The 12,283-nt window shown below is 47.9% G+C and overlaps 1 protein-coding gene across 3 annotated transcripts in view; it reads left to right on the top strand.

The window, feature by feature from the left end:
- ARNT2 (aryl hydrocarbon receptor nuclear translocator 2) overlaps positions 1-12,283 on the top strand; it is a 166,573-nt gene that overhangs the window by 122,536 nt on the left and 31,754 nt on the right. For all 3 annotated transcript variants that reach the window (XM_004387497.1, XM_023741689.1, XM_012558800.1), the window contains 2 exons: positions 2,004-2,078; positions 9,275-9,426. In XM_004387497.1, coding sequence (XP_004387554.1) covers positions 2,004-2,078; positions 9,275-9,426 — 227 coding nt within the window. The remainder of the gene's footprint in view (positions 1-2,003; positions 2,079-9,274; positions 9,427-12,283) is intronic.

Raw genomic sequence — 12,283 nt, forward strand, 5'->3', positions numbered from 1 at the left:
GGTTGTTAACCAATGTCATAAAATAACATGTGTACTTCTGTTTCATGAGAAACTATTTGTTCTGTAAGCCTTCACCTGAAGTCCAATTAAAAAAAATAAATTAATAAAAAAAAAAAAGTTTTGTGTCATGAGCAACACCATAAGGCAGGAGGGATTCTTCCAAATTAAGGGAGATCAAGGAGATAAAACAACAATCTGTAACATGAGAATCTTAATTGGGTCCTGGGCCTGAAAACGTACAGCTGTAAAAGACACTTGGGAGACAGTTGAGGAAGTGTTAACATGGATGGAATTTTGGGTGATTTCATGGAATAATTATCAACTACCTTAGGTGTAATGGAGCCCTGGTGCTGTGGTGGTTAAGAGCTTGGCTGCTAACCAAAAGATCAGCAGTTTGAATCCACCAGCTGCTCCTTTGAAACCCTATGGGGCAGTTCTACCCTATCCTATCGCTATGAGTTGGAATCGACTCGACAGCCACAAGTTTGGTATTTTTTGGTTTAGGTATAATAATGGTATATTGTGGTTTTGTAAGATAATGTCATTTTTGTGAGATATATACGAAAGTACTTAGTGAAAAAGTGTCATGATGTCTGTAACTTACTTTCAAATGGTTCAGCAAAAAATGTTTAAAATATATACACACATATATATGTACATATGTGCATATTTATGTATGTATATATATATTTGCATGTATATATCTGAAGAACGCAGATGTGACAAAATATTGACAATTGTTGAATCTAGGTAAAGGTGTTTATTGTACTACTTTTGCAACTTTTTTATGGATTTACATTTCTTTCAAAATAAAAAAGCTTTTTAAAAAGGCTGGGGAACAAAGTTTGGCAACGTTGATATGAACATTTTATTTATGTGTATATTTTACAGCTAAAAACAGTCCAAACCAGAAATATTGGAACCCTTCATGTAATTCTGCCTCTCTGTTAGGTTGTTAGGTACCATCAAGTCAATTTTCCACTCATAGTGACCCCATGTGACAGAGTAGAACTGCCCTGTAGGGTTTCCCAGGCTGTAATCTTTATGGGAGCAGATCACCAGGTCTTTCTCCCATGGAGCAGCTGGTGGGTTCAAACCATAAACCTTTTGGTTAGCAGCCAAGAACTTAACCATTGCACCACCAGGGCTCCTTCTCTCTGTCTCTAGATTCATGTAAATCTTGAGATTCTTGGGCAGAATAAAAGGGGAAATTTGATCTGTTTCCAAACTCACCATAAGCTCCAATGGCAAATATTCCAGCCAGATCCATTTTTCCACTGGCACCTCACGCAGCATCTGGACAGTCATTGGCACGCAGATAAGGCTTCCCCTCCACTGTCAGCATCAGCTCACACCTAGGCCATTGGTGACTTGGGTCCTGGTGAATGAATTGGTTTAAATCTTTTGCTATTTAAGACGCTTCAAATTGGAGCATTTCCTGTAACACATTTGGAGTTGCCTTTTGATGGTTTATCTTATTCTAGTCTGTTTCGTTATGAAATGTACTTTGTTTTGGGTTAATGCTAGGTCCTTTGAATAAAACATAGACTAGTGAAGGTAGAGAGTAAACAGGCTTTTAACAAGTACAGTTATTTTATGATAAAAGCATTTCTTCAGCCACAAGAGAGCTACAGTTTCCATATTTAAAAAGTTCCACTCATCAGTCCTTATGCAGTCATTTTGCTTTCTGTTTATGTTTATTAAAATATGTTTATTACAGTTTACCTCTCCAAGGCAAACAAGGATAAAATTGCATTCTGAAGGTGCTGATCTGGTGCCTCAGCAAAATTAGAAATTGATATTGAGCATGCCAAGGGAACTTAGAGTGGATACCAGGATGCCAGCTCCACGAGCACTCCAAGGGGAAATTTGCATCTACCTTCGTGTTACCCTATGGTGGGGTGAATTGAAGGAGATGCAGATGAACACTGTTTTCTAATAGTGAGTAAATAAATATTGAAAAGTGGACTTTGGAATTATTAAACCTTGTCTGTTTTATCTAGGACCTTCTGGGGAAGGACATTTTGGAATTCTGCCACCCTGAGGATCAGAGCCATCTGCGCGAGAGCTTCCAGCAGGTACTGCCGACTTTCGTAACTGAGGTAGAGGCTTGAGTACATGTGAGTGTGGCTGGCAGGACATCAGGGCCTACTCTGTGCCAGGCAGTTGCAAGGCCCTACCTAAGGCGTTAGTCATGGCCTCTGCCGTGAAGGAGCTTGTGGGGAAGACAGACACATCAGGAAGGTAATTACTGACTAATGGGACAAAAGCTCTAATGGGTCATGAGGAAAATGCCACAGTGGGCAGAGAGGTCAGAAACATGGGCTTCTCAATACAGGATCTGAAAGAATATTCTAGACTGAGGGGCAGCATCCAGAGATCCAAAGGGTCATGGCCTATTGGGGGAATTATAAGCAGTTCCTTGTGGCTTGGTCTGACACTGGCTAACTTACAGGGAGGAGGTGGGCAGTGGCAAAAAGGGAGGCCAGATTGTGAAGGGCCATGGACGCCATGCCAAGGAATTGGAATTCTTTCCTGAGTCATTTAAGGGTACGTGAGGATTTCTTTAAGGATTTCAAGCAGAGCAGTGTTTTTGGAAAACAGCTTTGGCAGCCCCAGTATACTGAATAGACAGATGTGGGAAATTACTGGAAACAAAGGCAGGTAGGGAGGCTGTTTAAATTGTCCAGATCAGAGGTGATAAGGTTGGAAATTGGGCAGAGATAGTGGGAATTAAAAATAGGAGGCAACTTGAGGAGATACTTATTGGGTTAATGATGCTTTGGATAGAGATGGTGAGGGTGAGATTGGAATTTGGGATGATTCTTGGGAGTCTGAGAGGACGGTTGCCCTGGTAACTGCATCACAAATGTCACTACTGTTAGCTCTTTACTGAGCACCCACTAGGTGTCAGGCACTGTGGAGAACCCGTTTATGTTTACTACCTATTGAATCTTCACAACCGTCACATTTTACAGGTGAAGAAAGTAAGGCTCCTTGAAGTAACAGTGCTTTAAGGTTTCACAGTTAATGAATGACAGAACCAGGATTCACACTGTGGGCTTGCCACCGCCTAAGCCCAAGCCTCTGGATGGTACAAACAGTAAACGGGCTTAGCTGCTAACTGAAATGTTGGTGGTTCGAGTCCACCCAGAGGTGCCTCAGAAGAAAGGCCTGGTGATCTACTTCTAAAAGATCACAGCCATTGAAAACCCTGTGGAGCACAGTTCTATTCTGACACACATGGAGTCCCCATGAGTTGAAATTGACTCGATGGCAGCTAGTTTTGACTGGGAGTCCAAGCTGAGCTGTCGTGAGACACAGAGCACACTTCTTCAAAGGACCCTGATGTCTCGCTGCGGCCCTAGGAAAGACACGGGATGGACAACATTACAAAAAAGGGGCCTTTGAGTTCCTTTTCAAGGATGAATCCTATTTAGTCATTCATCTGAGAGAACCGTGCTTGACATCCTGCTTTGCCCACGTTTTGGAACGGGCCTGCCCCACAGCCGAGCTCTGGAGCAGAGGCAATGCTGGCTCTGCAGGAATGGCCATAGTGCTCCAGCTGACCGCCACATGTGTGGGCACATCTCTTGCCCCCTCCTCATCCCTACACAGTGCTTCTCTCTTCTGCCAAAACTTTCACTCCTGGTTTACTTCCCACCTCTCTGGACGCTCCTTCTCAGACTCCTTTGCTGGTTCGTCCTCTTCTGCCTCCCTCGGACAAGCTATGGTGCACCAGGAGTCTGGCCTTGGCTGCCTTCTTTCCTCTCTGTACTATGTCCCTCCTGATCTTATCCATTGGTCAGATGACTGTAGTCCAGACTGTCCTCTTAGCTTCACACCTGCCCGTATCCAGGCACCTATGTCACACCTCCACTTCTTACAGTCCCTAGCCTCCTTCACCCCACCATCCACCTGGTTCCTCAGGCAAGAAATCAAGAGACATCTTTCATGCTTCCCTTAATTTCACTCCCCACATCCAGCCCATCGGCAACTCCTATCATATCTCCGCATACATCTGCAACCCATCCCCTTCCCCTCTTCGTTCCTACCAACTTTGCGCAGGCCATCCGGATCTCTAATTTTGAAATTGCAGTAGCCTCTTTCTTGACCGCCTCTGCTTTTACCCTTGTCCCACTCCAAGCCATTGTTAAAACATAAACTACGTTTAGCCACACGTTCACTTAAAACCTGCCAGTGGCTTTCCTGTGCATCTACAATAAAACCCAAGCTCCTTTCCATGCTGAATTCTCTGCCTGGCCCTGCCCTGTCAGTCTTGTCTTCATCGTTCACCACATTGCAGTCACGCTGGCCACCTGCTAGTTCCTTCAGCACATCACGCCTTTTCCCACCTCAGGACCTTTGCACATGTTGTTCCCTCTGACTGGGATGCTTTCCCCTCACTCTTCACTCTTCATGACTGGTGCCTTCTTATCCTTTAGGTTTCAACTCATGTCATCTCACAGATACCATCTAAGACAACCCTAGCTAAGATCCCCCAACCTCTTTTTCAGCCCTTACTTTTCCTGCATAACAACTAGTCCAGTTGTCCAGTTTTTAATTGTTTTATTTGTCTGTTGGCTTTTTTTTCTTCTGTCTTCTCTCTTAAAACATAAGCTGCTTGTGAGCACGGGTCACTGAGCTTTTCCACCATTATCTCCACCATGTAGCGTGGAGTCTGGCACTTGAGTGGGATTTAATAAAGCAGTCTCCGTTGATCATAACCCCCAGCAGATGGCTTGCATTTTGGAAAAAGGTGAAATTAGAATGGCTAACCAGTGCAAGGTTATGTCCTTGTCTGCCCTGTCTTTCCTAAATGTGTGCAGTTTGTTATGAACTTTGTATCGGTTTAACTTAGATGTCTTAGTTACCTAGTTCTGCTGTAACAGAATACCAGAAGTGGGTGGCTTTAAAGAACAGAAATTTATTTTCTCACAGTTCAGGAGGCTAGAAGTCTAAATTCAGGGCACTGGCTGTAGGGGAAGACTCTCTGTCATCTTTGGGGGAATATCCCTATCTCCTTCAGCTTCTGTGGCCCCAGCGTTTCTCAATTCCTTGGCATTTTCACATGGCATCTTATCTTTCCGCATTTGTGCTCACTTCTGAGTCTAATCTGCTCTTTTTATAATTCAGAAGTGATTAGGTTTAGGGCACACCCTGCATTCCTGTGGGCTCCTTAACATAACAGAGAAAACCCTAGTTTCAAACAGGATTACATTCATAGGTATAGGGATTAGGATTCCAGCACAGTTCAATCCATAGCAATCAGGTTTGGCTCAGTTGGCTTCATTTTTCTGGAAGGAAGCTCTAACAGTGATTGGGCCTCCACCACATGCCTGATCACGGACCAGACCCTTTGGTGTACATTATCTTACATAATTCTCGGCCCCCATGGTAAACGTGGTCATCCCCACTTGTTCACAGTGGACACCGGGACTCAGGTTCGTTATCCTGCCCTGGTAACAGACTAAGGTGGAGGCCCAGGCCTGCCTCCCTCCAAAGCTTCCACTCCATCTGACAGAATGTCTGAGGCTTTAAAATGCTGGCAGTCTCAGAAGCTGGTTGATTTTGAAAAGTAAGAGAAGAAATTTCACATCTGACCCTGCCCCGGTACCCAGCTTCAGCGACTCTTGCTCTGTGAGCAGCAGCCTCATTCCTCAGGGGGGAGGGGAAGCCCAGGCAGCAGTGCCCGAGAGCTGGCAGCCCCACCTGTCCCAGGGCTCAGCGGGCAGCAGCCAAGCAGCCGCAGGGGCATCCTGGAGCGCATCGGGCCTCGGCCCCACATCTGTGTTCTTTGGGCTCTGGCCACTGGCAGGAGGGCTGGGGACAAATGTTGATAAAGGGAAGTGGCTTATTCATGCAAAAGCGTGGAGAGGGCCCTGTCAGCTAAAAGTCATCCCGTGAACTCTGGATTTAAACAAAAGCATCTCAATGGCCTAGACATGAGACCTTAGCGCATGTTCAGCTTGGAAGGAATTTGAGTTGTTGAGGTGACGGTATGCTGGCCTGGGGGCTAGGAAACCCGCATCCTGCACTTGGCTCTGCTCATGGGTTCCCTCTCTGCACCTTGGTTTATGTGGAAGCCACATGGAAGATTTGAAGCCAGTGAGATTTAAGGTAGGTCCTCATCACATCCCTCTCCTCTCTGTTCAGATCTCTTCGATAGTGATGTTGATAATGACGGATACTTTCTTATGAAGAGCTGTGTCGGGCTGGAGGCCAGTGGTGGTTCAGTGGTAGAATTCTTGCCTTCTATGCAGAAGGCCTGGGTTCAGTTCCTGGCTGATGCACCTTACGTGCAGCCACCACCCATCTGTCAGTGGAGGGTTGCGTGTTGCACTGACGCTGAACAGGTTTCAGCAGAGCTTCTAGACTAAGGTAGACTAGGAAGAAAGGCCTGGCAATCTACTTCCGAAACTCAGCCAATAAAAACCTTTGGTCACAACGGTTGGATCCCATTGTGCATGAGGTGGCCATGAATCAGGAGATGACTCAACAGCATCTGACAACAACATTCTGGGCTAGGTTTTATGCTGGGTCCTGAGTTAAGTGCAGTCGAATGCGTCACCCCAGTCACGTGGCCTAGTCTGTGTTACATGGCTAATCCCCAATCACACGCCAGCTCTCCCAGCCTCCAAACACTGGCTCATGCTGTGCCTCCTCCAGGAGGGCCTCCCTGCACATGTTCACTTGCCAACATTTTATCCCCCCACCCCCCATGTGAATTCCAAACCCCATCTCCATCCAGGACCCCTTTCTGGACCCTGGCAACAGGCTGTCCCCTTTCCCTGCTGGTAACCCCATGACACTTACACTATCTTTTTTGGGGGTGTCCAGTGCACTCTCACTGGGATGCAGTTATCTACATGTCTCTCCTGCCCACTGGCAGATGAGGAACTCCCTGGGGACAGGGCGTTTGCCTTGTCAGTAGGGATGCATGAAAAGACAGTGGGCCCTGGGTCAGGGAGAGCTGGGATCAGATCCTGGCTTTGCCACTCCTTAGTCAGGAGGCCTTGGGCAGGATATGTACTTCCTTGAGGCTCACATTCCAGATCCACACAGTGTCCTCGTGGGATTAGATGTATAAGGTACTTAGCATGTAACTTGGCCCCTCAGAGCGTGCAAGACTGCCGGCTCCCTTCCTTCTTTCTTTGTCCACAGCTTCAAGAGGCGTGCTTTGTACACAGGCGGTGCCTTGCAAGTGTTTGTTACATGGAGCTGAAAAATTTCACACATCTCAGGCATTCCAGCTAAAAGAAAAACATAAAGGCTCCCTGCAGCCACATCTTCAGAGAGCAAGTGTGTATCTGAGCACACGGGGGTGGCCGTCTAGTCCTGTGTTCTGTGCAGACACAGGGGAGTCCCCCTGGCAGTGCCCCTCGGAACGCTGACCCGGGGGGCACATGGCCTTGTCGTCTGACTCCTCTGGGGACAGTGACAGGTCTCTGGCATATTTAGTTTTGGGGTTGCAGACTTGCCATCAGGCAACAACCCTGAGCGCCCCAGCCTTGCTTTACCCACATCTGTGGCTCCAGGCAAGGCCTCCCTCCCTCCTTGACCTTTTGGTTAGATTGCTCTGTCACTCCAGGCTTTTCTACCAGGGAGCCTTGTCTGACACCCTCGGGCTTGGAACTCATCTGGCTTCCCCGGAGTGGTCCAGAAAGAGAATGATGGTCTGCTGCATCGCCCAGCGCACGGGGCCAACAGGCCCACCAGGGTGGTTGGGGAAGTGCACTGAGTGCCCACTCGGGGCCAGGCATGGTCCAGGGGTGGGCTGGCAGGGTGCCAGAGGTGCCTGCCCCCATGCTGCATGTAGTCTGGGAGAGACGACAGATGTCAAACAGGATATGAGCTACAAGTGCAGTGGATCTTAGGAACTGGGAGTCAAGCCTTCTGTGGCCCCTGGGACCAGGTCCCTGTTCTTACCTGTGGTCACACTGTGATCTCTGGGTCAGGCAGGTGTGCAGGTGCCTGTGGAGGGGAGAACCCTGCTTGCTGCCGTGTGCCCTGAGGCTGTAATCACACCCCAGGCCTAGGCCCACAGTCACTCACATCCTTTCTCCTCCTGTTCGTGAGTCAGCTCTGAATGCCTCCTCGTGGACGTGTGCGTGCCTATTTACATGTCTTTGCATTTCTGCAGGTACACAGAGTGTGTGTGTCTTAGTGTCTGTGTGTGTCTGCATTGAGCGTAAGAGAGAGCTGTGTCCAGAGAGACAATCTTGTGATTTGGAAGTAAGACCGTGGTTCCTGTCCTGGCTTTTCCGCCAAGGTCGTCTGATCTTAGGTCACTTAATTTCTCTGAGTCTCAGTATTATCATGTGTAAATAGTAAGGCCGCTCTCTCCAAACTCTTGTGAGGATATACCTGAGGTGATAATACTTTGAAAGTATTTTGGAAAATATATTGCAGCATAAGAGTAGTAGTAGGTACATAGATACATACATACAAATACAAAATACATACAGATTTATCATTTTATTACCTCTCCTCTCGGAGTATTTTTGATCCAATTTACATAGTACACAGAGGTTAAAATTTTTAACGTGACGTATGAAGAAATCAATCCGTGAATACAGTGTGACTAGGTACCTACTTGAGACATTAACTTGGGGGAGGAGGGAGCACTAAACTCAGAGTAACTTAGCAGCCAAGGCAAAAAGAGAAACACTCCAGCTTGTAGAGTTTTCATGATCAGATTTGTGAAAGCCAAAAAGTCGTGACATAAAATGGACACCAACTAGTTGGTTTGTCACATGGTGGTGACAGAATGGCCCAAATACAGTGCCCTCTTTCAAAGGAGAAGTAGAGCGACCGTGTGCTTGCATTCTCTCCGTCTTCCTCTCTCTTTCTCTCTCTCTCTCTCTGTCTTGCACTCACTCACTCACTCTCCCTTGGTCTCTCCCTCACTCTGTCTTTCTCTCTCTCCGCCTTTCTCTCTCTCTCTCTTTCTGTCTCTCACTCTGTCTCTGTCTCTGTGTTTCTCGCTCTCTCTCTCTCTGTGTCCTCTGTCTCGCTCTACTCACTCACTCTCCCTCTGTCTCTATCTCTCTCTGTCTTTCTGGCTCTCTCACTCTCTCTCTGTCTTCCTGGCTCTCTCTCCCTCACACACTGTCTGTCTTTCGTTTTCCCTCTCTTCCTCTCCCTTTCAGCTACAATGCCCCTATTCTGAGGTCCACAGCCCTCACAGCGACCACACTGCCTCTGCCTCTCCCTCCTTCTGTCTGGCACCATCCTTCCTCCTGCTGACTTCCCTCTCCAAATGTTTTCTCAGGTGGTCAAGCTGAAAGGCCAAGTACTGTCGGTCATGTATCGATTCCGCACCAAGAACCGGGAGTGGATGTTGATCCGCACCAGCAGCTTCACATTTCAGAACCCCTATTCAGATGAGATTGAATACATCATCTGCACCAACACCAACGTCAAGTACGTGTGCGGCTCTTCCCTTTGCTGGGCTCAAGACTCCCTTTCTTGGGTCTAGGGCTGGTAATTTTACTTTGGGGCTCGTTTCTCAAGCAGGCTTTAGCGACAGCAGGAAATCCCCGTAGGGAGTAAGAAGCAAGACTAGGGGAGACTGTGAGTCCCCAACACTGCTTCCCTCCCATGCTTCCACTTCTTGTTTCCCTCCTGATTTAAAAGAACCCAAAGGGCCTAGGGATGACCCCCACAGAACCCCCTTCCACTCGCCATAGTCAGTCCAAGGTACTCTGATTTCCATTCCTCTCTTTCTCCCTCCTGAGCACGGAGCCAGGCTGAGTGGGGCTGTGCCTGGCGCTCCCTCGCCGCCTCCTGGTGTGGCAGCTGCATGTGCCTGGCTTCTGGGTCCTGCTGACACCGGGGGTGGAGGAAGTGAGGCTGACCCTCTAGGGCACGGGGGTGGGTGGCCTGGGCTGGGCACCTCACTGAGGACACATGGTTTCTCTGCAGCCCAGTCTTTGTAGCAGTCCTTCCTGCTCTGGGCCTGGGGGTGCCCAGACCCTCTGCTCGCTTCACCCCCCTGCCCCCATGGGTGCTAGCATACAGACCTGCACTCTGTTCTTGGCCCCACCACTTCCTAGCCGTGTAACCTTGAACAAGTTGCTTCTTTTCTTAGCCTTCACCTTCTCATCTGTGAAATGGGGTGATAATGCCTACCTCACAGGGTTGCTGTGAGGGGTAAATGAGGTCACACTCCGGAATACAGGCCAGATGCTGGGTTCAAATCCCTGCACAGTGTGTATGACCTTGGGCAGGTCACACCTTCCCTCTGGATTTAGTCTCAAGGAAATTCAAGGCCAAAAAATCAGCACAAATGAAGACAAAATGATGTCCAAGTGTATGTAAGCATGTCCAAACCATGCCCAGCATGTCAGGGAGGCTGGGACATGCAGGGGTGTGAGATGAGGCTGATGTGGCTGGGGAGGGGCCCACATTTATCTAGTCACTACTGGGTTTATCTAGTCACTACTGGGTAGCCTCAGTCAAATTAAGGGTTTTTTATTTCTCCCACTTGGCGAAGGCGGTGTCTTCACTCAGGGAGCAGAGCCCTGGCCTTGAAGATAATAGTGAAGCTTGAGACATCAGTAAGAGTAGACAGACCAAGCTCAGTAACCATTGCTTAGTCTTTGTTCAACAGGTGGGGCCTGGAGGGAGGTGAGCGCAGACCTCTCTTTCCAGAACTCTTAGTATCAAGGGGACTAAGGTAACAGGGTGTGCTCATTGACCTGATGGAGACAGGTATGGGCACTAGGGGCACAGGAGGAGGAGGCTAGAGTAAGAGGAGGAGGAAAATACCAGCCCCGATCTGCTTAACGTCTGTTAAACCTGCAGCTTTGTCCCCAAGCTCATGCCTCCTGTCACAGGCCACCTGTGCTGGAATCCAGAAAACGGGCAAGCACACCACCTATCTAGAGTCATGGGCAGTGTTCTAGAACTTTCACCTTTTTTATGCCAACATATTGATGATCCTCTGGGAGAACCACCTCCTGTCATGTTCCTGTCTCCCCTTCTCTTCCCTTTATCCCTTTGTACTTCCTTTTCTCCTTTTTACTAGCCCATTCACTTTCACAGCCCTGGTTGTGGTACCTGGCATTCACCAGGGCGCTGAGTCTGTCTGCTGCCTGGTGATGAGAGAGAAATGTTTCAGAGTCATGAGGTCAACCCGTGCCCTGCGTGTGAGCACGTGTTCACAAGCCGAGTCCCACCTGCCAGTGAAGCTGCTTCTGCAGCTAGTCTGGGCTGTCCCCCCTGCAGTGAAGAGCATGATCCCAGGCTGGGGACGTGCAGAGTCCTTTCTTTCTTTATTTTTGATTTTATTTTGTTGTCACTGAGAATACACATAGCAAAACATACACCAATTAAACTGTTACTGCATGTACAATTCAGTGACATTGATTACATTCTGCGAGTTGTGCAGCCATTCTCACCTGCCTTTTCTGAGTCGTTCCTCCCCCATTAACATAAACTCACTGCCCCCTAAGGTTCCTGTCTAATCTTTCAAGTTGCTGTGGTCACTTTCTTTGATCTCGTATAGGCAGTTCTTCAAAGAGCATACTGCTCAAGGCAGACATTTTTTACTAGTTAAGCTAAAGTGCTGTTTGGTTTTAAGAAGACTTCAGGGGATATTTTTGGTTTAAGTTTTAAAGATTATCTCAGGGCAATAGTTTCAGGGGTTTATCCATCCCTCATGGCTCCAGAAAGTCTGGAGTCCATGAGAATTTGAAATTCTGTTCTGCATTTTCTCTCTTTTGATCAGGATTCTTCTATACTTGGTAGCATCCTTTAGATTTGGGTCAGAAGAGCAGACCAGGGCTCCCGTCTTTTGAGTTTTTTGGTATTTTTACATTTTCTGTCATTCTTCATTCACTTCCAACCTTTATACAAGCTCAGATGTCAAAATCCACGTTTATGTTGAGACTAAATTCAATGCAACAGGCACTGCCCGGCACCTGGCAGCACACAGGCCTGTGTCAGGTGTCAAGCAAGTTCAAGACGACTTTGTATGGGCCCTGCCATCAGGGAGGAGACTGAGACGTGGGCTTCAACAGCATGGCAAGCGTGTGAAGGGCCAGAAGCGGGGACGTATAAAATGCTGGGAGGACACAGAGGAGGCAGAGAATAAACACTTCCCCTGGGTCTCAGAGACAACATGCCCAGGAGGGAGCATTGCAGCAGGGCCTGGGAGGAAAGTAAACCCAAAACCTGTTGCCATCAAGTGGATTCCGACTTATGATGACCCCATGTGTTACGGAGTAGAAGATTCTCTTAAAACCCATTCCCCGGCAGAGGTTTTGATTTCTTTTTT

This window comes from Trichechus manatus, unplaced genomic scaffold (assembly GCF_000243295.1).
Source record: "Trichechus manatus latirostris isolate Lorelei unplaced genomic scaffold, TriManLat1.0 scaffold00186, whole genome shotgun sequence".
Classification (NCBI taxonomy): domain Eukaryota; kingdom Metazoa; phylum Chordata; class Mammalia; order Sirenia; family Trichechidae; genus Trichechus; species Trichechus manatus.